At 43.5% G+C, this 26040-nt stretch overlaps 1 protein-coding gene across 2 annotated transcripts; it reads left to right on the top strand.

Annotated features, from left to right (window-relative positions):
• Positions 1-458: 458 nt before the first annotated feature.
• Positions 459-25897, top strand: LOC119027552 (pre-mRNA-splicing factor ATP-dependent RNA helicase DHX15-like). 2 transcript variants are annotated; one of them, XM_037112873.1, is made up of 14 exons: positions 459-635; positions 2043-2379; positions 4414-4607; positions 5244-5403; positions 6736-6954; positions 10337-10504; positions 16538-16624; positions 17172-17321; positions 17794-17902; positions 21203-21394; positions 22398-22520; positions 22602-22792; positions 23610-23779; positions 25248-25897. In XM_037112873.1, exons 1-14 carry the CDS (start codon positions 628-630, stop codon positions 25363-25365), a joined length of 2226 nt encoding a protein of 741 aa, XP_036968768.1. In that variant the 5' UTR covers positions 459-627; the 3' UTR covers positions 25366-25897. The 2 variants fall into 2 exon arrangements, with proteins under 2 accessions (XP_036968768.1, XP_036968767.1); XM_037112872.1 differs by lacking the exon at positions 459-635 and adding an exon at positions 663-813.
• The last annotated feature ends 143 nt before the right edge of the window (positions 25898-26040 follow it).

Genomic DNA, 26040 nt, shown 5'->3' with positions numbered 1-26040 from the left:
CTTCATTCAACATTTTTAAAATTAAATAATAAAGACATGTGATGTAATTTTTTGTAACTTTAGCTGCTATGGTTGCTTATATGGCAGATGGATAAATGCACATATAAGCAGCATATTTGAAGAACGATCGCTTGTTTTTTTCAGAAACGCAGAATCGTAATATTTTACCTAGATCTGATATTATACAGGCTCAGGTGCAGCAGCTGCTCCTCAGCATGGCACTGACATGACTCCATGATGCCTCTATTAATCTATAAATAAATAATAATAATCGATAAATGATCGACCGATCTTCATCAATGCATTGACTTCCATGACTCGTGCTCACCTGGCCGCGCTGCAGTGAGCGTGCGTGGAGCTGTGGTGGTCTGAGGGGGCGAGGCAGCTCTCGTGCCCGTGTGCGTGCGCGTTGTTTGGCGGGCACGCCGTCATCCCGACCCGTCAGAGAGGCAGCGGACCTCCCGCATCCTCCTCCCCCGCATCCCGCAACCACCGCATTGTATCCGCAGGCTTTCGTGGACAGCACCATGCGCGGGGCTCAGTAACGCCGGGACATTTTCCACCCAACGTGCCCGCAGGTCTCACTGTAATTCGCGGCTCTTTCGACTCATTTTGTGAAGGATAATAATGATGAGGTAAGAGCTTCCGGTCGCCATTTTGCCGGCGTTTAGCGGTTTGGGGATAATCTACATGGAATAATTAGCTGCTAAAAAACCCCGCTGTTTGGACGTATGCCGGCGGCGAGATGTTTAAGCGACATCGTTTAGATTTGGGTGAAGATGTTTCTTCGAGCAGGAAGAGATCCTCTGACGGGTATGCGACGCTAGCGTTACATAAAAGCGCTTCGCTGCTGCAGTGTTTTGCTGGCTGCAGGCTGCTTTGTTGTTATCCCGTTGCTAACTAGCCGCGCTAATGTTAGCTTCGTTTTCTCTTAAGCTTAGCTTGAAATTTAGCACCCATGGGGTTGAAAATGTATCGTTCTAATAATGACAGCATACACGCCCAGCTGCATAGGGTTATTGTTAAACTATGGGGTCATGAAATTGCTATCTAGCAAAGTGCTAAGCTAGCTAAGCTAGCAAACAGCCTGATCTGGTCCTCACGTGGCTAGTTCCATCCTAGCCAGTTCTGGGTTAAGTGTTGCGTCTTACATAGAAAGGTCATACATTTCATGACACAAAGTCAGCATGTATTGACGAACCCAAGGTTGTAATGGCATCTGGCTTTGTGAAACTGATGAAGGAAGGTAGCTTTGGAGCTGCACTCAGGACCCCTAGCTCGGCTAATGTTAGCCGCTTATCGTAAATGAGATGCTCTGTCAGATGTCACTGACAATCTTAGACTCCCGAGTTTGACTTTCGCTGTGTAGTAAAGCCCTCTGTAGGAATATTAAAATATCGTGAGTGAGCATATGGGTCCAAACAAGAGCTCAGATGCCTGTCGAGGTTGGGGGACCTTTGCTGAAGCGCCTCTGCACACCATCACTTGTCAAAGTCACCGAGTACAAGCTCAGGGTCACTACCCTGCATTTGACACAGCTTTGACCTCACGGGAGGAGAAATCTGATTAACAACTGCAGCAGCGTATCTTGGATTATGTGAAGGATAAATTCTGTTACATCTGTATGTTAAGATTATAGAGCCAAGCATCAGTTAATGTGCACAATGCAGTTTCCCCCAGTCAAGGACATGAAGGCTAGAGAGGGGTGCATCCAGACAAGCTGTCTGGTTCTGTCGCACTGTGAATAAATCTGAGTAAAAATTAATATTAAAATGTGAATAAATGATGTGTTGTAATGCCAGAAGTTAATTTCCATTGCCAGATCATCAAGGTAATAGTGTAAATTTTAGCCTTAATTTATGCAGAGATGGCCTTTTTTTTTGGTCCTGTTTCTGACATCTCAGTAATGCCACATTTGGTCATTTCTAGTCTTTGTGATTGTGGTAATGCTTGAATGCATATGTGTAGGGGGCATTTTGGGGTTATACTTCATCTCTGTGGTGAGCTAATTAACCCTAACCTCATGCATCTCCCTCTTGCAGGCGTGACCGGGACAGAGACCGTGATGAGCGGCCGAGGGACAGGGACCGTGACCGTGACCGCGATCGAGACCGTGACCGTGACAGGGACAGGGATGTGAAGTTGTCCGGGGTGCCCACTTTCCCAGCTGCAGGCAGTGGCAGCTTCCTTAAGCAAACCCCTATTCAGCAGCAGATCAACCCCTTCACCAACCTGCCCCACACGCCACGCTATTACGAGATCCTGAAGAAGCGGCTGCAGCTGCCTGTCTGGGAGTACAGAGAGAGCTTCACTGACATCCTGATGCGTAACCAGTCGTTTGTACTGGTGGGAGAGACTGGCTCTGGGAAGACCACACAGGTAAGCCAGAATTAGGCCTGTCACGATAACAAAATTTGCTTTTACGATAAATTGTCCCAGAAATTATTGCGATAAACAACAATATTGTTGTTTTGAGGCCATTTTTCAACTAATATAATGATAATGGCTTAATAATGCAAGTACACCTTTTCAAAGATCAGTAAACTTTTATTTCTAAAGAATATTTAACATTGGAATTGGAATGTGAAGAAGACATTTTAAATATCCTTAATAAATAAACAAAACAACCAGAAACAATAAATAAAAAGGACTCTCAGTCTCTGTTAGCAAAAATTGCACTTGAATTACACACAACCAAAAACAATAATCCTAATCCTTTAGTATTGGTTCTTTCATATGGTACAGTTGTGGAATTGCTGTCTGTGAAATGCCGGCTTTTCGACGGTATTAAAGGGCTGCGTCTCTGTAGCGATGCAGCAAACTACACTGTCTGTGAGTGCGCATCATTTTGCACTGTCCTGTTTGTATTTTGTTTGTCGACTAAACGCTCCAGTGATTGTGGACTGTTGGGAAGACGGAGACGGCCCCTCTCTGTAGCTTTTAGTTGTAGTTCTTTTTCCCAGCTGGGAAAACTGCATCAGATGATTAGCTTTAGCGTTACCTCTGGCTTGCTACTCCTCACGGGGCTCTCATGCTGCACTCCGTGTCATGTCAGGGGCCCCGTCTCCCCACACAGAGACAGAGAGTGACTGACAGGAGGGTTCACGTGAGAGACACGAGGAAAACAAACAAGCACGCAAATGGAAATTATTTTTATATTGTTATATTATTTATTGTACGATTAATTGATTTATTGATTATTGTGACAGGCCTAGCCAGAATGTTAAGTGTTTTGTATTACCAGCACATAAATACACAGTTGAGTTGTAATTTTCCCCCTAAACTGACTGAAACGTGTCATGTCAAATTTAAATGTGAAATTTGGTAATATAATTGGTATAATAAAGCCAAACAAAAACAGGGTGCAATGAACAGATGCTGCATTTTAAACAGTTTCTCTGAGGAGCTGTTTCACAGTGTGTGGTTGTTAAGTTCGTTTTAAGTTCTTGAAAGCGTCGGGTTGTCTGTTTTTTAAAATTTGCAAGTGAGAAGATTAGAGTAAATCGCTGGTTGAGCCTTTGCCTCCTCCTGAGGGGAATATCAACTATCTTCCAACACTTCTTAAATTAAGTGGTGCAGTCTTGTCAATGCTTTCTGCCTTGATGACGCTAGAAAACATTTGTATTCTAGACATTCACTTGGAATTTATGGACTCGACAGACAAATGTAGCATACACATCATTGAAGCGACGTTTGTGAATCCTGAAGGATGGTCATCCGTGGCTACGATTGTCTTGTTGAAGGAAAATAGTCAGTGAATCACTTAGTTAATACTCTGTCTTGAAAATTCAGAGTGTTTAATGTTTTTAGTAAATCGAAACAGATGATAGTAAGATTTGAGTCAGACTGACTTAGCAGTAGGATTGCTTGAATGACTCTCACACTTTTCAGGGACTATGTGTTGAATAATCCGCATTCACTTCATGGAAATGTAGCTTAAATTACTGTCACATACAAATGAGGTTGCACACAGATATTAATTATAGCACAGTTCCACCAAACAAGTCCTGATTATTAGGGTCAGGTCCTGTAAGTACTAATACGAGGTTTTAATACTGCCTGTGAAATGTTTATATCTTTGAAACCTGTCACTGGGATTTCTTTTGTTCCTCTGATTGGATGACATTTAGTCTGCCCTTTAGAGATGATTCAAATCTTACCACTCATCCAAACCTCAAGCTTAATAGAGTGGAAGTAAGACTCTCTTCCTTCGGGCCTCTCTAAACAAGCTGCTTCTGTTTTTAAAGCTCTAAGCAAGAACGTACCGTGAGTGCAAATGTGGACAGGTATTACTTTCATCGATATGTTTTCTGCAGGACCTAAAAAAGCAATTCGGAGTTGTAATACTATGTGACCTGCCTTGCGTTCATCCCTGCAGTTCAAACATAACCTGGCTTGTCTGACATCTTCCAGATCCCTCAGTGGTGCGTGGACATGGTGAGGTCAACGCCGGGGCCGAAGAGAGCGGTGGCCTGCACCCAGCCCAGGAGGGTAGCAGCCATGAGTGTCGCCCAGAGGGTTGCTGATGAGATGGATGTCATGCTGGGCCAAGAGGTGGGCTACTCCATCAGGTTTGAGGACTGCAGCTCTGCCAAGACAGTACTCAAGTAAGAAAGTTGGTTGAAAATATTCACCTTGGTTCTCTTTCTCTGTTTTTTGACAGCTGGTGACAATTTCTGGTTTCTTTGTCAGTGAAAGTTTTGTGCCTTGGACAGCTTTGGAAAGACCGGCATTTTCTGACATTTTATAGAGCAACAAATCTCGAGAAAATAATCATTGAGTAAATAGACAATAAAGATAATCCTTGGTTGCAGCTCTACCCAGTGACAACCCCTTCTCTCACACACTCCTGCAGTGGCTGATGAAACAGCAAAAAATGCAAAAGGTCCGCTGTAGAGCTAATGTTTGGTTCACACAGTGAACTCTCTCCCTGTGTTGATATAAAGAGCTCATTCTAAGGCAATATATAGCCCCTGGAATCCTATACACTGGACCTTTTTAAAATGTCTTATACTTGACTGACACAGGATACATTACAGGATAGGTTTGACGTTTTTCATATTCACCATCATTTTATCCTCGCCCTTTATGTCTTTATGTTCTACAACCGAGTGCTTTGAAGAGGGGGATTTCTCCTCAGGGCCATGACATGCTCATTACATACATTTTAAGCAGGGTTTTGTTCCGATAGTGCCATTGCGCTGTACATGAGGATAAAGTCTGCATGTCTTCTGTTCACACAGGTACATGACAGATGGAATGTTGCTGCGGGAGGCCATGAATGATCCTCTGCTCGAGCGCTATGGTGTCATCATCCTGGACGAGGCACACGAACGCACATTAGCTACGGATATTCTCATGGGGGTCCTGAAGGAGGTGGTCCGCCAGAGACCTGACCTGAAGGTAAAAACAGTTCAAAATATGCCAAGTTTTTCCACTATGGTTTTACTTACAGGATGCGATATCAGCACTGATACCAGGTGGATCCATTTTAAAAGTAGTGTAATTTCCTTACATGTTTATAGGACTATTTATGCAGCACCTACATTCACTGTTTATTCTGGAAAGTCAAGTCTACCTCAATTTTATTTTGTCATATCTCTAAGCCTGGTGTTGAAAGCACCCTTGACAGTAGTGTGATTTGTTCCCACAAACATGTCCCACTTAATGCCGACAAAACACTGTTAAAGCCCTAAATATTACTCCCCCTGAGGATATATTCAGTGACAGCCAGTGTTAATGTCCCTCTTCTGTCACTCCTCCCCTTTGTCACATTTTTTCCTGACAGTGTCCCCATGTCTGACAGCCGTGAATCTGTTAAGGAAAAGAGAAACTGTGCTTTTGGGCTCAGAAATGCACATCTATTCTGCACCACAGCCCTAGTGGAGATTGCTCCCCGAGTCAGAGTCATTTAAAGCCAGTCAGCTGGGGGGTGGGCAACAGCAATGTATCGGCACGGATGGGAGGCAGGCAGAAGTTTTATAGGCAGAGTGTGCCAGACATCATTCTCATAAAGCAGATGGATAATGACTAGTTGTTTGTCAGCGTGGAATCAAAGGTTAGATTGTTGTTCGCGGACTGTTAAATGAGGTCTAGGGTTATTGGGAATGATCATCCACCCCACACCCCTCCATCTCCTTCATCCCCTATCCCCTACCAAATTTGAAAGTTTAATTTGCCTTGATTAAGAGCAATTACGATGTCTCGCAGAGCGTAAAGCGAAATGCCGAGACACTGGCCCCTGAAAATGTTTGAGATTGAAAATGGGAGACGTGTTTCCCATCAGAATCCTAATGCGCTCTATCTAATGGCTCTGGAGAGAACATTGTGTACCCAACATCAGGAACAAGGACTGTCATAGCTCCGTGTAGGTCAGTGACTTGCAGTGCAATGCCAAGTTCTGCACTATGGACACCATCTTGGGCTTGTGCCAGCGCCCTCGTCCTAAATTCTGATTCAGAGCATTCTCCAGCCTGTATAGCTTTTTTCACTTGACGTCTATTCTGTATTTAGTAGCACCCTTATCCAATTAGCATGTGTCCTTATCCCCAATTATCATCAAGCCATATAAAATGTTAACTCATTCTACACTTGAGTGCTCACGCCCATAATAAGCACAGTCATTTACACTCTGCTGTCTTTACTCCTAGTTTTATCTTCCCTTTCACCTCATTCTATGAATACATTGTCCCTCACAGACTTTGCTCGTCCATTCCCGTGCCCTTCTCTGTCCAGGTGATTGTCATGAGCGCCACGCTCGATGCCGGGAAGTTCCAGGTGTACTTTGACAGCTGCCCACTGCTCACCATCCCTGGACGCACGCATCCCGTGGAGATTTTCTACACGCCAGAACCAGAGCGGGACTACCTGGAGGCGGCCATCCGCACTGTGATCCAGATCCACATGTGTGAGGTGGATGAAGGGGACGTTTTGCTCTTTCTCACTGGACAAGAGGTACATTTTTTTTAATGCAGGACTTTGAGCTGTAAGAATGTATTTGTAGACGGTAATATTGCTTCTTTAACTTAAAATTCTTCATCAAGACTTCAAAATGTCATAACATTAGCCTAGCACAATTATCTAGTCCAAGCTGAGCTTTTCAAATCGCATTCTGTCAGACAAAACACAGCCGATTTACTGTTATATAAAACAGAGAAAAGCAGTAAATCCTCACACAAGATCTAAACGATTAAGCAATTATCAAAGTAGTTTTCTGTCAGTCTCTAATTGGTTGACTACTTGTTTCTAGATAGATTTTTATAATGATGATTTTGTCCAAACAAGGCAACAAGCACATTCATCTAATTACAAAGATGAGTTGCTCACATGCACTGTATCATGAGCACACACTCACACAGGCACTCCTCCGCACAGGAAGTGATTAATCCTCAGACTGATAGATGTTAATGCATGTGAGCGTGCCTGTTTGGGTACCACCAGGATTTTTCACAGCGAAGGCAAGAGAAAAAAAAAAAAAAAAACTAGGAGTGACCCAGATTCTGCCCTTCCCACGAATCTCTGAAATTAAGTCATTTATTATTTTTTTCCCTCCCTGCAAATGTTGTCCACTGATGTGTAATGGAGGGCAGGGTTCATGCCCAAAATGATGAATTTGGTCACAGCAGGGTGGACACACACATACCACCCTGCACACATGCACACGCACACACACGCACGCACACCACACACACACAGAAAAGCAGCAACAAATGTTGTAATGTCCTGATCATTGGACAGGAGAAGCCTGTCAGAGCCAACAGTGCTGGTATGATTATTCTCTCAGCACTCTGACAAAATGCTGCTGGAGACCATGTGATTGCCTGTGGTCGTAAAGGCGAAAGTGACGGTGTAAATACAACACAAACTGCTCTGGAGATTAAAAAGACATGTTGGATTTTTTTGTTGTACGATAACAATTATTCATCTACACAAGGAATCTTTTGAAAGCTCTCATGTAGTTGTGTCTTTCTGACTTCCTCAGCCACAAACCCGGGTTGTTTATTAGCTGTAATTATTTGTCACTCAGCAGTGGTTTGACTGTGGCGGTCCACCTACGTCAGTTTTCATTTGCCGAAGCGGGATCAATATGCGGCTTGCTGCAAAGGGGATGAAGCCATTGGAGGGGCATGGTGTTTGAAGTGGTCTCCACCGAGGGCTGATAATTGATTTTAGACTTAGCTGTATCCCAGCTACTTGGATGGCCAGAAACACTGATAGTCTCTCCTACAAATGTGTAGAAAAGTCTTGGATTTTTTGCAGGCAATGTGTACAACATTTTTTGCGGTTTGATGTAATTTGTTGATTTATATTCCTTCACCCTACACCACCGCCTTGCACTGTGATAAACTAAGGCATTACTGAGAGCACTCCCACAGTGAGTTCATTATCACCCCTTCCTAATTGGGTTAAAGAAGTTAATGTGTGGTAGGTCTGGCAGAGATGGGTGTTCAAAGGGTGCTGCAGCGCATCCCTCGAGCGCTTCTTAACCTCTTCAGTCTCCCAGCAACTTTGATGTAGACTAATGATTGGGAGTCAGATCCACGGCAAAGAAACAGACTCTTTTTATCTGGCTGTTTTAATTTATATCAGACGAAAGCAAAATGCACAGGAACCTCTTCCCCTCTGTTAGGTTTTTTTTTTCTGTGAGATATTTTGCTTCCACAAACAAATGGAACTGAAGCACCAGCGCCAAACAAGAAAGTCGAAACTTATCACAGCTGTTGAGCAAAGATAAGTCCTAATATTTAAGCTTCCCCCTCAGCAGCTAACATCAAAACACGGGTATTGGCAGGGGGGTTGTTTGCTAGTCAAGAGGAGTGCCTAAATGTGTCGGTTATTAGCTTGGCTGTAGATTGTTGCTTCTGGGGTCGCAGGGAGAGCTGGTGGACAGGTTCCTGACACTGGCCAACTGCCCCTACACATGCACACACACACACACTCTGTCTTGATGTCCCTAGGGGATAGACAGCCAGCTTGCTTCCAGCACTTTGGCAAAGAGGTCCATTTTTTTCTCCATGGCAGCTGCTGCATCCAGAGGCTTGATAGGCTATTAATACCAGGGCTAATTTTACCAATCCATTCAGATTTACCGTTTTCCACTTGTCAGTGTGTTGATTAAGAGGCACATGGCCATCAGCAGGGTTTGACTTAATGCGATGAACAAGGGGACAAACAGGGCTAATAACACACTTGCAGTCCAGAAGGAACACGGTAAGCATCACCGTGGTGCTTTCTCATGTCAAGGCAAGTGATTCAGGCTTCACACGGTGGTGCAAATTCAGTCACTTCAGGTCATGATTAAACTAATTTAAGCACAGTGTGCTTTTCAGAAATGGATACAAAGATTTTTTTTTGGGTTGTTTTGTCTGCCAACTAAATAGTAAGAGTGCATGAAGAGCCCTGGTGTTGCCCGTCGTGTATCTGAAAGCAAAGGTAAGATAATTTAGGGAATTAGAGTTTCTGTGCATCTGCTTCTGTCTTTGCTGCATTGCTCCCATGGGCCTGCAGGTGGTGCAACAGTATAGGCTGTAACGTGACACATGTAGTAACCGCTGCTTCATGAGGATTAAATGATTGTTGTTAGCAAAACAAAGGAAATGGTTCTAAACAGCGGGGAGTTGCCTAGAAAAGAAAAGCTCTTACACTGATAAAGGCCATACCAGAAATGATCATCAGCGTTTGTGCATCAGGGAAGGTAAAATAACACGAGTCTTTCTATGTTAATGAGTTACAAGCATGGGGTGCTTACGGAATATGTATGCATATTTAGTACATTTAATGGTGTGTTCCACTAGGCCCTTCGAGAATAAGCACTAGGCCTGTGCTCACCATCATGCTTTCTTATTCCTGGCGCTACTCAGGTCTTCTGCATGTCTGCCAGCCCACCGGCTCTAGAACGTTCAGCTTCACTAAACTGATCTGCCATGATTTGCCGCTGGTTATGCATCAGTGCTGCAGTCTCATCTCACATTCCCCTCTACAATACTGCACTGTGGAATAATGAACCCTGTTTGAGTCTGTCTGGCTCTGTGTGCTTCCTTCTGAGCGTGCGCGTCCATGTTTTCCATGATTGCTGCGTTTGACAACAGAGCCACAGGGAGCTCGGCAAAGCATACTGCAGTCCAGGTTTAATTTCCTCCGTCAGATGGAGCGATAGTTAGAACAAATGTACTGTAGCAGGGAACCACGGTTTCCCCCGGCCACCTCTCCTCGCCCTCCCCCGTCATCCAGATTCGCTGCCATTGTTTTTCCAGGTGTTTTTCACAGTCTGTTTGATTTTGCTGTTTTGCATTCTCAGGCGACACCTGGATTAATTGTTGTCTCTCCAACCTTTCAGGAAATTGACGAAGCCTGCAAGCGGATCAAGAGGGAGGTCGAAGACTTGGGGCCTGAAGTCGGTGACATCAAAATCATCCCACTGTACTCCACGTTGCCTCCACAGCAGCAGCAGAGGATCTTTGAGCCACCCCCACCCAATAAACCAAATGGTGCCATCGGAAGGAAGGTATGACTGCCCTGTTGTTACAAAAACACTTGGGAGGTGGGGGGATAAGGCGGGTAAAGGTGGAGGGCTGTAAGGTTGGGACTTAAACTTTTTTCCCCTTTCTCAGCTTTAGCGCAGAACTGACTCACACAACATATGCTGCTTTTGTCAGCATGCGATTCTCAGCTCTAAATTATAACTGGGGTATTACTCAAGCCCTCTGAGCCTGAGGAAAGTACTGCATTCTCAGTCATTTTTATCTTTCCACTACATTTGCACAGGCCCTGCTGCTGCTCAGAGAGGAGGCCTAGGACCATGTGAGAAGGTGCATGTTTATATGAGCTGATTAAAAACAAGACAAGTCATCCTCCTCCTCAGTCACTTAATCTCTGAGGAGTGGATGATCTTCTTATTGATACAGACATAGAGACAATTCCTCTCTTTTGTGTGACAGTTTCTATTCAGACGGGCTCATCTCCAGAGTAGCAGCACCACCTGCGCTGCCACGCTGTTGGCCAGGGATCTGACAGAATATCAGAATATCATCACTGCCATGAATGAGCAAACATTCACCCCCAGCATCTGATAGGGGGCGATGTTGATGAATGACTCATTGCTACAACCCCTCTAATTGAGGCAGATCGGGCTGACATATGAGCAGCAAAAAAATATTTACGAGCTGTCAAAGTTGAATACGTTCCGATTTTTGAAATGCTCAATTCATGCTGGAGTTTTTGGAATATGGCTTTCCTCTCAATGTGAATTAATCAGAATTCTAATAAGACAGGCAAGGAAAATAAGGATCAAGTGTGTTATCAAGTTTTACATTTACAGCGAGGCATAGGCTGAGGGTTCCCCACAAGGTTTTGGATCAAACATTACAGCACCATCTTTCTTTACTGTCTCGAGTTTTATGGTTTCATCTCTTCCAGCTCTCTGTTTGAATGGGGTGCGTGTGTGCGTGTGCGTGTGCTCGTGCGTGCGTGTGTGTGTGTGTGTGTGTGTGTGTGTGTGTTGCACGGGCTTAAGAGGCCCAGCATTCTTAGTAGTTTGATCAGCCAGTGTTGGATAAGATCTTTTTCAAAAGTTCAAATATCATTCCTAGTGTTTGCCTCGGCTGTTCAAAGGGATTTTGATATGAAACAGGGCCATGGTTGCAGAGGGACAGCTTTAAATATTGCATGTCTCTTGCGGTGCTACCTGCATGGACCTGTACATATAGATATACTGGTCTGACTGGCAGGGGGCTTGCTGAATAAGATTGGTTCCTCTGCTCTGTGAACATCTTGCAGGAACTCCCATAGGTTAATGCAGGAAATAAAGTGAATATAGTGACACTGTGACCTCTGAACTATCAAACTAGCAACCAGTTTCAGGTTTAGAACATTGCAGTCAATGCCCCTTTTTTTTCCCGTAAGATCAATTTATCAGGTGCTCGTTGAGTTGGTGGAGTTGTCATCTAAAGTCGCGGTGCTTGAATTGAGTGTGCTTCTCCTCCATGACTGACTTAAGCGACCCATAAAGTGAAAAATGCAGAGATGTCATCCAAGCCAGCCCAAGAGGAAGTAGTGAAAAAGAATTAAGGTTTGCCATGTCTGCTGCTACGCATGCTAATGACAGCATTAGGCACCCCTCAATTAACATAAAGCAGTAGCTCGTCATTGCTCCATTTCTCCAGGAGAGCCACTGATTTTCTATTTTTGAACAGTTTAATCATCTAGAGCCAACGCAGCAATTGACTAATTACAAACAAAGATTATAATCTCACTTTGCTTTCCAGCTTCTCAAAGATTGTTTCTAGCAAACGAGCTGTGATGAGTGTTAGGTTTGCTTTTAGCATTGTCACGTTCGGAGCATTCCCTCAAATGTCACTCTTGATTGCTCCTCGTATCCATTTCAATGAGCTTTGAATGTGGGTGCGCCGATGCTGCTCGAGGCACGTTCTCCTTTTCCCAAGTCAGGGAGGGAGGCTTTATTTGTCAACACGGCTGTGTTCCCCCAGCAGGGAATGTGAAAGATGGCCCGTGTTAGCCATAGTACTTGCTCTCCTGCAGGTAATAACCCAGAAATAACATGCAGAGATGATGCTCTAATGATATTACTGATGAAGAAGCCAGGATTATCCAGTGCAGCAACAGACTGGAAGGAGCCAGCCTATGTTCAGTGTAATGGCCCTAGCCCGGATAATCCTTCAGAATCAATGCAGTCAATGAGGCCACCCATATGATCATGAAATGTGAGAAGGTGTCATGTGTGGCATCTGCTGGAGCACCGACTGTGTCCCAACACGCAGGACAGACCTCACTGAGTCCATTTTTTAACTGGACTTTGAAGCATTCCATGCCTTTCATTCCTTGCTGGGCCGTTGGTCCCTGGCATATAGTGTCTGTCATGAGACGCTGTCTGATAGCCTGGTCTCTTTTTTTGGCCAGCCACTTTAATTTCAAACTGCCACAGTGTGGCTAATTGGTTTCTTAAAGATGTGATTTCTCTGTACCTTTGGGCCACTGACGGCCCTCTTCCACTGCAGGTTACCTGGGGCTTCCCATAAACTAAACTTTTAGGAACCTTGGTGTTCGACTTTTCCTTGAGTTTTTTGCTGTATGTTACAATCTTTGTTATACTGGATATATGAGATCAAAAAGGAAAGTCTGGAAAGTAATTTTTATGTGCTGTGTGTAGGAGACTGAAGAAGGTGTGAGACCAGTTGTGTTTATCGCTCTCATTTTATGTGAAAATGGTGTCCATCCCGTCAAAACACTCCATAGTTTTACCATATTTCTCTAATCTTGTTTCCTCTTCAAATGTATTTCTTTGTACTCTTGTGCCATATGTTGTTTTTCAGTTTCTGCCAGACACTGAGAAAACAATCGGTTCACTAACCACACACTTAATGTTAGCTTACATCGAAACATGTCCTCAAGCACTCTCCATTTCTGTCCTGGTACAGCTGATGATAATCGTTGTGTTTGTAGTTGTCATTTTCCTCTGATGTGGCATCACATCTGCTCGACCTGTCATGATTGACAGCATTGTCGGCAGCACCTGAAAGTACATGGAACTTGTATTTGGAGATTTTACAGATTTAGATTTGGGAATATTAGAAAATTGATTGAGATCAGTGGTGTGAAAGCAGAAGGTACAGTAATGGCTACATTTAACATTACATTTCATTAAATAATAGAGATGGGCTCTGAGTGTTCTTGTACCGTTTGAACCAAGCTAAGGATGCACTGACACAATTCTTTTTCTTTCCCAACACTGATTCCCATACCTGAACTTTCTATATCAGCCAATACCGAGTACTGAGCTGATATCTGTGTGTGGAAAAACACATTTTTGTGTGTTTTGGAAGTTACATGAGTTGCTAGGTGTTTATGGATATTAGCAACTTTTGCAGTAAATAAATTGTTCAGTTGCATGAAGGGGTAAAGAACACTTCTGCTGAGTAGCAGGGTCCCATTTCTAATAAATAATGTGGTATTGAATCGGTGCGTAGACTCGTGAACTCGCTGGTATGATTCCAGCATTTTAGGCAGTATCGAGTGCGTTTCTGATACTGGTATGGGAACAACCCTAAACATTGGCTGTTCTTGGTGTAACCGCAAGCTGGCTGTTGTTTAGACAGCCCGTATAATTTTCAGTTGTCTATCAAAATTAGGCAACTCAAATTTGTCATGGAGTGCTCACGTCAATCAGATCTAGACAGCCATTCATCCAAGAAATACATGAATAACAACCAAACCATTTGCCAGATATTGCTGTCTGATCAGTTTCATGCGGGGGTTTATTGCCATCTCTTCATTCCTCGCCTTGAATACCAAGGGGGACGTGTCTTTCGACAGGTGAATTACCCGAGGTCGAGGGCTGAAGGAGTGGGGGAAAGGCCCTCCCTGGCATTAATAACTAAACAGGCAGGCATTCTCAGGCTGGAGAGAAATCCTTGCTTAAAAGGTGGGATTTATAAGTCTGTAAGGCTCACAGCTTGAAGACAGCTGAAGAGGCACAGCTACAAAGGAACTGTGTCAAGTGTGCAAAATTGGTTCTGTGGACCTGTATCAGCAAAGACTACAGAGAACCGTTTGGTTTTGTGCTTTGCATTTTTTCACAAGGACTACCAAGAAAGCAGACGGCTACCACCAAACGACTGCTTAGGTCAGCCCACAGCTTGTTCCTGTCGCGGTAGATGTTGAACAAATGAGCAAGGGAAAGATTCTGTAGCGTGGAGAGGCATTTTTCCCAACACCCACCTTTATATTAAGCTGTAACACTGGAGTGGCAGTTGCCAGTGGAGTGGGCTTTGACCTTGCCACCGCAGTCTCAAGTGCTATGATGATTCTAAAGGGGTTCTCTGTCCAGTGTGTTTCAGCTGTTATGTAAGGGGGACTCATCCTAGCGGTGGTCAAGGTTCGCGTGAGAGCAGCTGCAAATCTGTCTCCCTCTCCTCCGCGCTTCCCTCCTCCCTCTGTTTGTGTATATGCTGACAGCAAGAGACCCGTAGGGCTACGTGACTCATTTGGTTTATTTATTTCTTTATTTATTTACTCTGAATCAGCTGTCATTGCTCATAGACAGCCTCGCTATAGGGGATAATTGTAATAGGAAAGATCCAAGACTGGGAGACTGTGCATGTTCTCACTTTCTCCACTTAGTGTGCTTTTCTTTTCACTTGTTTTTTCCTCTGCACGCACAAGGACAGTAAATGATGACACCTAGCCTGATGTTTAAATCATCTCCCATACCACCCTGGTGTGAGAGTGGTCCCATAAACCTGCTGTTTTATCACCGCTCTCACCTTCCTCAATTATTACATGATCATAACTGCATTAGCGTGTGTTATTTTAAATATTTCCTTGTGGCCATACGAGTAAACAAACAATGAAAATGTTACACAACCCATGCAACTTAAATGGGCTGTCATTATTAGCTTCTTGCCACATCCAGCGCAGACCTTCTGCACTCCATAACTGCTGCCCTCGATTCCAATAAATGAAGAAAAGTAAATACAGGGATTTCGTGTGGTTGCATTTCACAATAATGTCTACTTCAGTGATGAGACAAAGGAAATGGGAGTTACAGGCATGTAACTGCAGCACCCCTGTCACTCTGTATTACCAAGTGAATGGGAGAATGTACACACAGAGTGAATGTAATGCAGACTTGTGCAGTGTTGTTGGCCTCTGGTTGTGTTTGAGGCCCAGCTCAGGAGCCGCTTGCATTGCGTAGCACACAGCAGGAGCCAATCAGCGACAATGAGCCCTTTACAGTTGGCATGACCACAGATAGCAGTGTTCCAAATTCCTCGAGACGTAGTGTTCATGTAAAATCTCTACAAAAGCCCTTATTTTGTGGGGAAGAGCAGCTGCAAGGATGAAAGCAGTGACAGTTGCGGAGCTCTCGATGTGTTAGGCCAGAGAAGCTGACATTTCAACAAAACCAGCGACTTGGTGAGGACAGTCGGACAGAAACCCAAACTTCCAGCCCACACATACACACAACACAAAAAGGGAGGAGGAACTGCATTAGGATGGGACGCTGCGCACCGAGCCAGCTCATGGAACTTGGTTGCAGAAGCTGTTGTGGTACTCCCCTGTTGGGTTGCATTAGATGCTGTGTGTTCAGTGCACTAAAGTGACAGCTCTACAAGCTTCTACAGTCAACCGGCTCACATCAGGGAATAGTTCTAAAGCAAAGCTGATATCTGCACTTGTTTGTCTCTCCTCATACTAATGCTCAAGAATTCCTAGGATTTCTGAACTGCTCCACTGTAGGAAATCACTATACTTTTTGATAGTACAAAGACCCCTTTGAATACTTGAATGAGTGAGAAGATTTTGTTCTGCTTAATGCTCAATTTTCTTGTATTTCAATCTTATTCCCTGAAATGTCCAAGTTGTTGAACTCTCTGTATTTGCTAAATAACTAATGACCACATGTTTAATTTTAGAAATTTTGATGCAAAGTTCTGAAGCTGTTGAGTTTAAGGATTCATTACTCCCTCCAAACACCCAACATGCATCATTTCTTAACCCCTGTCTGTTCTCGTTTCCACAGGTTGTCGTGTCGACAAACATTGCCGAGACGTCCCTGACCATCGACGGCGTGGTGTTTGTAATTGATCCCGGATTTGCCAAGCAAAAGGTTAGCTTCCTCCGTCTCCTGACCCCCCTCCATCTTCCCCCAATGCTCTGTATCTGCTGCGATCATCTGCGTCTGTTGCCTGAGAATCCCCAGATAAACACAGCGGTGCACACCTGACAGCGGCAAAGATGGAAAAGCCGGTTATTTATTCCTCTGACATTTCACCAGCCTGGAGCCAAGTCATACACATGGCTCAAAAATAGATTTTATATGCACTATGGTGGATTGTGTGTGTTTGTGTGTTATTGTACATATTTTGTTAGCTACTTGTATATATAATAGATCGTGGGTGGTATACTGCTCGGCAATATAACGACTGTTTAAGATATATTGATATATTGTCAGGCGAGATTTGGTTTTAGACAATTGACCCCGTTCTTCTGTAAAACCTTGCATAGCGCCGCTACCCTTTCTTTAAATCAAGCTGTTAATTATTCTACAGTGCAACGTTGGTTTGTATGTTGCACATGCTAACACTTAACTTCTGTGTTGAGTTTTGAGCTTCGCTTTTTTTTTTTTAACCTTTGGTTTTGCCTTTACCTATCAGGTGTATAACCCCCGTATCAGAGTGGAATCCCTTTTGGTTACAGCCATCAGCAAGGCCTCAGCCCAGCAGCGGGCAGGTCGTGCCGGCCGGACGTGCCCAGGAAAGTGTTTCCGCCTTTACACTGAGAAGGCTTACAAGACAGAAATGCAGGTGAGAAACAAGGCTGTCTGAAAATGGTTAGAAATTATATGAGGTGTTCAGTTCTCACATTCTTCAATGCCACAAGCACTTTGTATTCCCCCAAAGCAGCCCTCTAGCTGGATAAGCTCTCTATTATGCAATATTTGCTCCTTGAACTCCATGATTCCCAGTTCAGCTGAATTACAATTCCAAGAGCTTGGTGCTAAACCACACTGCTTCTGCCCCTTCTCATAACCTGTGCTAACGAAACAGCCACCTTGTGACAAATGAACCTGCAGAGGCTCAGTTCTCCACTTTAGCAGGCTAATTCTTCACGTCACGCTGAGTGGCAAAGGGAATTTTTAAACAAGTTAAATAGCCCTTCAAATGCCCTAGACTCCCGGCCTCTGTTCAAGTTGACACATGAGTGATGCATGAGGAGATAATAAGCACCCTGACTAATTCATTTTGAATTGTTCCTTGGGTTTCTTAACTGGCACAGGACAACACATATCCAGAGATTCTGAGGTCTAATCTGGGCTCTGTGGTGCTGCAGCTGAAGAAACTGGGTATCGATGACTTGGTGCACTTCGACTTCATGGACCCACCAGGTCAGTATGAAATAAAAATGATACACATTTGGCTCATGACGACACGCTGCTTTCGTTTATGCTCACTGTTTTTTTTTGTTGTTCCTTTACTTTGCATTTAATCCCATAAAAAATCCTCCTCCTCCTTCTCCTTCTCCTGGAAAAGTACCTGGTTAACAAATGTTTCCTGTAGTTTTAAACAGATCTCGATTTTTGATCAGTGCCATCTGAATCAGTATAAATGCAGTTACAAAGCGCTATAAAAATCTACATCCAGTTGAACTGTGGTTGTTTCATGTGTAATATCAAATCTGGGTTGCCTGTGTCGCTTGGGAAAAACGACAAAGCAAAGATAAAGTGATCCTGGCAGATATCAAATGCTGCATACCGAGTGTTCGGAGATTTGAGTGTAAGTGCTCTGACAGACATGGGCTACACAGCAGTGTTATGCAGTTTTTATGAGCAGTCTGCTTTAAGTTTAGATTATTGCTGTTCAAAGTGAGAGAGTGAAAAGAGAGATGATCAGTCAATTTGTGCTGGATCTAGGCCAAAGTTATGGCGTTCACCAGGAGAGTGCGTGTTCCTACGGCGTCCCGAGGAGACCACCCCTCCTTTCCCTATACTTAACCTCCCCCTCGTCTCCCCCCTTTCTCACCATAATATAGTTTTCATCTCACCTCTGAGATTAAACCCATCTCTCCCCGTCCGCTGTGGCAAACGCCATTTTGAGAATGAAATTGGTTACATCAATAGCAGCGCTATCACCTTAGCTATTGCCTTCCCTTTATATTCCTCCAGCGGAACGTGACTGACCTCCACCCACCACCCCCACATTTCTCACAAAACGCAAGGGTAAGCGTCAACATATGGGATTGGCCTTGTCTGCTAAGTCTAACTGGGAACAGTGGGGTGAAGGGAAAGGGGAGGATTATCTTTTTATTTATTTGATCCACTCATGGCAAAAGGTTTCTCCTAACTAGCTCCTGAGCATGCCGGAGCTACTTCAGCACAATAAATGAAGTCTGTTTTTAGTCTGTGAGAGTTCCTGGCCGTCTAGTTACAGCGGATCAATTCTGATACGCTGTGTCAAAGGCCCACCTCAGAGTAAATGGGCAGGCCAGAAATGTGTCTCTGAGGATTCAAGAAAAAGAGGATGAAATAATGAGTTTAGGGATGCTAAGGGTTTTTTTTTTTTGACTGCTTTATTAATCTGTTTTCGGTATTGTTCAAATCCTAAATGAGTAGATAGGTGAACATTCTTGTAGTTGTCACAATCAAATCCTCCCTGCTGTGAGGCTGCAGGGTTCATTGTGGTGCAAGGCCAACATCCCCTTTTCCATTGTTGTTCCTTGATGTTTAAATCTTCAAGTCCAATGAATTTAAGTGTAGGTATTGTCTCCCTGATCATCAGCATTAATCACCACTGAAAGCTTGTGGCTTTTTCCATTTGAGCTTGTCCACACCTCAGCGGGAGCCTTGATTTTCCTTCTACTGTGAAATGCTCAAATATCTAGTTCATTTCTCTCTTTGCCCACCTCGCTCTGCACTCACTAAACACAGGAGCGGCAAAAGCCAGCCAACCAAATAGAAAATCCAGAAGAAATCAGTAGCGATTTACACAAGGACTTGGCTGGGTGGGATTCATTTGCCTGGTGACATTTCCAAAGAAGTACCTTTCAAAGCCAATGTGGTTTAATGTACCTTTAGCCTTTCGTCTCATTGATTTGGCCCTTGGTTAATATATCGGATTCCTGTGTGTTGAGGCAGTCAATACTTACTTTCTGATGAGCCGCATTGTGTATAGACTGAATTTCCACACTGGTTCATCATGCTAGCAGGACTTGGAAATCAGATTTTCACCTTTTATTTAGCCCCACACAAGCCACCGGTGTGGTAAGTAATGTGGTCACATTCACTTTGTGTTTTTTTTTTCTTTCTTAAAAGTAGCTTTGATGCCCCAAATCAATATTTGTTAATCATAAAAAAATGCCTCCTTGCTGTTTGAAATTGAATTTTTTTGGGAGCACTTGAGAGAACTGAAAGAGAACGAGCAGCGCAGCGAGCGCTTGAAGCTAATTTTCAGTTAACATGCAACTGGTCATTAGGCTCCAGCTCTCGGGAGCCAAAGGTCAATAATTGCATCTGGAGGAAAAATCTTTTAACCAAACGGTGGAAGCCTTTTGTGTTGAAGCATTAAGTAGAAAGTTCCCCTGTAATTGCATTCGTTGTTAAGGATTGCCTGAGCGGAGGATGAAAAATGAGCTCTGCCATGATTACCTCTCCACTAAGTTGCTGTCTAGCGTAACTCTGGCCATCACACACTGAGAGTCTGCTCATTTTGATTGACCTCATGCTCGCTGCCACAAAATCTCCAAACAGCCTCCCTTTGTTTGAGTGTCTGTCCTTTCTTAACTTGGATGTGCCTTCTGACAAAGGTCTGAGTAAAGGATTTGTGCTGGAACTCTATTGTTTAATCAGCTTTTTTCTTCTCGGTTCTCCTCCCAGACTATTCTGTTAAATTTGATTGATCAGGTTGCAGATCTTCCCCTCTGAGCCAACAACCAAGTTTATATTCAGCAGTAAAATCTGAACTACATGACATAGAATTAAGGTTTCCCTTATGTTCCTCGGCTGAAAATCGTCAATGCAACTATTATATTTTAAGATCAAGTTTAAATGTTCCCCAGCGTAGTGACTTGTATATGAGTTTTGTTTATACTGTCATACATGTTTGACATTTAATAAAAACAGACAAGCAGGACACTGGGCTAAAATTATAAGTGCTCAACCAGCCAAATGTAACTGTAAAAACAAGTCTGTCAGACTTTCCTGGGAAATGTATTATTTAGTGTGATTGTGAAGGTCAACCAGGTCGCACAAACCGCAACAGCTGCAACTAACAATTTTTAGGTGACTGATGAATCTGCTGATTATTTCTTGATTGTTGCCCATTGACTTCTTCAAATGTCTTGTTTTATTTGAACCAACATATTTTCACATATGACAGAAAAGCAGCATGTCTTTGAACTGAGAATGGTTGTTAAGAAAAATTACATAAAACAGTTGTTTATTAAAATAGGTAATTTTTCTGTCGAGTGTTTGTCCATTTTAGCTTAATGGAAACATGCAGTACAAGAGCATTAATCACTCCTGACACACAGGTGTGTGAAATTGTTCCAGTTTGTTCTTCTGAAGTTTTGCTTTGATGAAAAAAAAGAGAGACTGTTTTGCAAATTGTTCCATCTCTCTCATCTCGGTGTGTTTTGCCCATGGGCCTGGAACATTGTTAATGGCCCGCCTCTTCCATTCTGTCTCCTCCAGCCCCAGAGACCCTGATGCGAGCCCTGGAGTTGCTGAACTACCTGGCGGCGCTCAATGACGACGGTGACCTGACGGAGCTGGGCTCCATGATGGCAGAGTTCCCCCTGGACCCCCAACTGGCCAAGATGGTCATCGCCAGCTGTGAATTCAACTGTTCAAACGAGATCCTCTCCATCACTGCCATGTTGTCAGGTAATGCTCAGGGCAGGCCTACTGTGTGGGTCAGAGCTGCTCCTCTTTCTCCTATTTCCCGCACTCATGGACAGAAATGACCAATGAGCTCAAGGAAATCTACACAGCAGCTTCTTTATCTTCTAATGTGTTTGCAATTTGAGGAGTTTTAGGTATTGTTTAACATATTGCATGCCCTCATTAACACGTGTTAGACCCCAGAAGTGGAAATCTACTTAGAATAAACGTAACGTGTGCTTACTGAACTTAACTACAAGAGAAGCAGAGGATAAAGTAAGGGGTGTCAGCTATTATTTGTGTGGAAGGGGGAAAATACATGCCTGTACAAAATGTATAGGTGTAGCTGGAGCAGCACCAGCGTGCTACAGCAGTAATTGCACTTTAGGCTTGCCAAAGCAGAATGCTGCTCATTGAGATGAATCTTGGCGCCTTTGAAGGGAGTGCGAGGGGTCTTTGAGAGCGGGGAAATGGATTTAACTAGCTGTTTGGACGTGGTGTGCACTTAAAGCAGGTGTTTCAGGATGGCAGGTTTTTGCTGAGTTCATTAGAGTAAGCAGCGAAAAGTACACCTGAGAACGGTGCCGCCACAGCAGCCGACCACGACGCTCAATAAAGGCCGCTTATACCCATTAAAGCCGCAATCGAGCAGGTTTGACGTTAAGCAACTCGGAGAAAGTTCCCAGAGGAGAGACAGCAGATTCCTCTGGGTCAACTCCACTGTTTTATCTTCCTCCAGTATCAGGGCTGTACGATAGGATGCTTGTGTGGACGGGGCGTCATCTGTTTGCTTTATCTCGTTTAAAGCCATGCTGTAGCGCATGAAGACGGAGTAACCCATCCTTCTGTCGTCCTTTCCTTTCCCACCATAAACGCTCCACAATACAGTATGCCCTGTGAAGTTCTCTGTGCCTCTCTTTGAGCTGAGGCCTTGATCCTCTCTGTGGGATTTGCTTAACTTATCCCTATGGGCGGCTGTGTTGGGGCCTATACCAACCTTGTTTAGTCCCACAGTGCTTCGTCCGACCCACGGAGGCTAAGAAGGTGGCTGACGAGTCCAAGATGCGCTTTGCCCACATCGACGGGGACCACATGACACTGCTCAACGTCTACCACGCCTTTAAACAAAGTGAGCTGCCCTTCACATCACACTGAAGAGTTTCACTCTGTTTTCTTGGCCGTAACCATGAATATCACTTGTCTCACACAGACCATGAGTCCACTCAGTGGTGCTATGATAATTTCGTCAACTACCGCTCACTGATGTCGGCAGACAACGTCCGCCAGCAGCTGTCCAGGATCATGGACCGCTTCAGCCTGCCGCGGCGGAGCACTGAGTTCAACAGCCGAGATTACTACACCAACATCCGCCGAGCGCTGGTCACTGGCTTCTTCATGCAGGTCCGTCACATCCCTATGTCACTCAGAGTCATATTGTATTTGTATTTGTACATTTTGAACTCTCATTACTTTGTTTTTAATCTCATACATCATTAAATGCTAAACCTTTTTTTTTCTGCTGTTTGTTCACAGTCTTAAAATCCAGCTCCACTGCTCGTCTAATGCTCAGTGACATTTGCCTTTGTTGAGTTTGATCAGTTTAAAGAGTAGTATTATTATGCATAACCTAGCACTGACTAAAAAAGCAGCTGAGATAACCACATTTCAAGTACACACACACACACACACACACACACACACACAGGTCTGCTTTGTTTTTAAATGCATAAAAAGAAATCAAGTCAATTTGCTCCTCGCTCAAGGAAACAAATGGCATTTTGCAAGAAGCCATTTCCAGGGCTACCTGAAACAAGCGACCTGACAAGTTGAATTATGGTGTTAATATTTAAATATTTGTCAACATTAACCTTTATCTCGGAGACAAATTTGCACCTCATGTTAGGGCTTTCACAGCATTTGTGATCATGTCTTTGTTGGGAATGGCCTTTATTGAGACTGATTGCCTTAGTTAATCACAACAACCTCTGCAGCTTCACCTCGTACTTATGATGTAGGGAAAAATGTCTCCTAGTAACAAACAGCTTTGTCTTGGCATCATGTTGCTTTTCTATCAGATAGTAGTAACTTACTTATTAAGTTTACATGGTTCTATAGAGGTAAATTACACACAGAAATTAAATTAAGCAACAAAACAGAGTGTGTATGTGTTAGTTTGTTCTGTTTGTCTGACCCTCTTCTCTCTCCGTGATGTAAAAAGGTCGCTCACCTGGAGCGCACGGGCCATTACCTGACTGCGAAGGACAACCAGGTCGTACAGCTGCACCCCTCCACTGTGCTGGACCACAAGCCAGAGTGGGTGCTTTACAACGAGTTTGTGCTCACCACCAAGAATTACATCCGAACGTGCACCGACATCAAGCCAGAGTGGTAAGTTTCAGTCGTAGCTACGTTTTTAATATCTTTTCAAGGTGATTGTCAGATAAAAATGAAAAAGTCCAACACTTGAAAAAAATGAGTTGCTTGTATTACACACACAGTAATTTGCGTTTTGCAAGAAGCTCTCAATAAATTAATAAAAACACATGCGCATGAAGTTATTTTTGAAATGACAGAAAACTTGATGGAAAATAATGAATTTCTCTGACATGAACACCTCAGTGTTTGTGTCTGTTCTTTCAGTTCTGGTTACTTTGTTTCTTTTCTATTTTCCAAAATAGCTTCCAAGATCTATTCCTCTTTTGTATTGTATGTGTCCTTTTGTGTTTCTGTGTGCATCTGCACATCTGTTAAACTTGTTGTGAGAGGAAGTCTTACAATGTGTCTGATACATTTTAGTCTTCTGAAATGGGGTACAAATCCCACACTGCTGACTCAGTATGAATATAAATATCTTAATGGTGCAACACACACCGGCAGCGTGTGACACACGTCAACACCCACACCTGTTGTTCTGCACCGACGGCATCTTGATGCACATTGTTATGTCAGGATGCAGCATTATGTTTGAGCGCGAGCAGCCGCATCAGTCTTCTGTCTGGGTCCACACAGGAAACATTTAGTGTTGGCCGCCTGTATTGAGCCTGCCGGACATTGTGCTCATGTGGTGTGAGTCTTGCAATGAATATCATTTTTGCAATGCAATTATTTTTTGTTTTCTATGCACTGAAGGTTTCTGGATATACTTAATAGCATCTCAATACTTTGTAGCCAATTCCAGGAGTGGCACTGTAGCCAAGTGGTCGTCGCTGGTCTTGTTGATATTAGCAGCGTAGCAAAATGTCCAAGAAAAGGAAATGAACAAAAAAATATCACTAATCAGGCTGGCATCTACTGATTGTTTTAATTTTATACTAACCTGCTGAAAACCTTAATTTCCCAGAGCCCAAAGTTAAGTCTTCAAATAGATTATTTCATCCAACCAAGTCCAAAAACAGCACATCCTTCCATTAAATAAGCAGCAACCAGAGTTGGATGATTTAGCTTCAGAAATGACTGAAATGATTGATTTGTGGCAGCTAAGTTTCTTTTGATGACCAGTTGATTAAAGGAGCATTATGTAGTCGTAGAGAAGAAATTCAAACTCAGAATTTTAATAATCAAAGAGCCGGGCAAAAAATAAGTTCAGCTTGTTCATTCAGTTTATTCAGACATGAAAATAGTTTTTAATTTAGTTTGTTAAGGCAGAAACAATCAACAGTCAACAAAATTCTTTCTCTTCTGATTAGAATTTCTTCCCCAGAACTACACAGTGCACCTTGCATCTTGTAAAATCAGGTATCGAATTCGTCGAGCTTGTGCTGGTCGTCACCCTGTGAATATGGAAGAACAGCGTTCTCCCACAAGTAAACACTGCAGACAATTTTCGTGACTAATGTTTACTTGCTTTCTTTCCTAGGCTGGTGAAAATTGCCCCGCAGTACTACGAGATGAGTAACTTCCCCCAGTGTGAAGCAAAGAGACAGCTGGAGCGTATCATTGCAAAACTCTCATCCAAGGAATACACTCAGTTCTAAGAAGGTCTGCATGTGCTGCGACGGCATCCTCACTATCTGTACAAAGGAAAATCTGAGCTCATCTGAGAAGTCTTACAACCTCATTTTTTAATTCTATTTTTGTCTCCCTGCGTGTTACATATTTTCATGACTGATGAATTGTGTTCCGTTACCTTCGAGGGTCCACCTTGTGTCACTTTTTTTTTTTTCTTGAGCCAAGATTGTTACGCACTTCTAAAAAAATGTACTGTAACTGACTGGTTATGAGGCATTAAGTCTTAACTAATTTCTGTTTAAAAGCATGATGTTTTATATGAATGTCAACATTCATCTTGAAGGCGTCCAAACCAAGTGGAAGCCCTGGATTCTTGGCTTCCTCCGCTGCTGAAACGGCATTAGTCCGTCTCGCGAGCTTTCGATCAAATGTAATTTATACTGTATTTTGATGCAGGCATAATGTTTTGTTCTTTCGTCATGGAGATGCTAAGAGAAGCACTCTGGTCACATTTCCTGTCACTGTTCAACTTAATAAAAATGACTTTGTAATAAAACATTTTCCCGGTGTCAGCATTGAAATAACAGGATAATCTGTGCATAAAACTTTTCACTTAACCCTCACACACACACACACACACACACACACGCACGTACTGTGCAATCACGTTATGACCTGCCAAATCCAGCTCGTTTCCTGGC

The sequence above is a fragment of the Acanthopagrus latus genome, chromosome 10 (assembly GCF_904848185.1).
Source record: "Acanthopagrus latus isolate v.2019 chromosome 10, fAcaLat1.1, whole genome shotgun sequence".
Lineage (NCBI taxonomy): Eukaryota > Metazoa > Chordata > Actinopteri > Spariformes > Sparidae > Acanthopagrus > Acanthopagrus latus.
This window is presented reverse-complemented; position numbering and strand designations above follow the sequence as displayed.

Bases quoted from the DNA above. Each gene is read 5' to 3' on its own strand.
- LOC119027552 (XM_037112872.1), top strand. From the start codon at position 746: ATGTTTAAGCGACATCGTTTAGATTTGGGTGAAGATGTTTCTTCGAGC. The intron at 4,608-5,243 runs GTAAGAAAGTTG...CTGTTCACACAG, and splicing joins TCTGCCAAGACAGTACTCAA to GTACATGACAGATGGAATGT. The intron at 5,404-6,735 runs GTAAAAACAGTT...TTCTCTGTCCAG, and splicing joins GCCAGAGACCTGACCTGAAG to GTGATTGTCATGAGCGCCAC.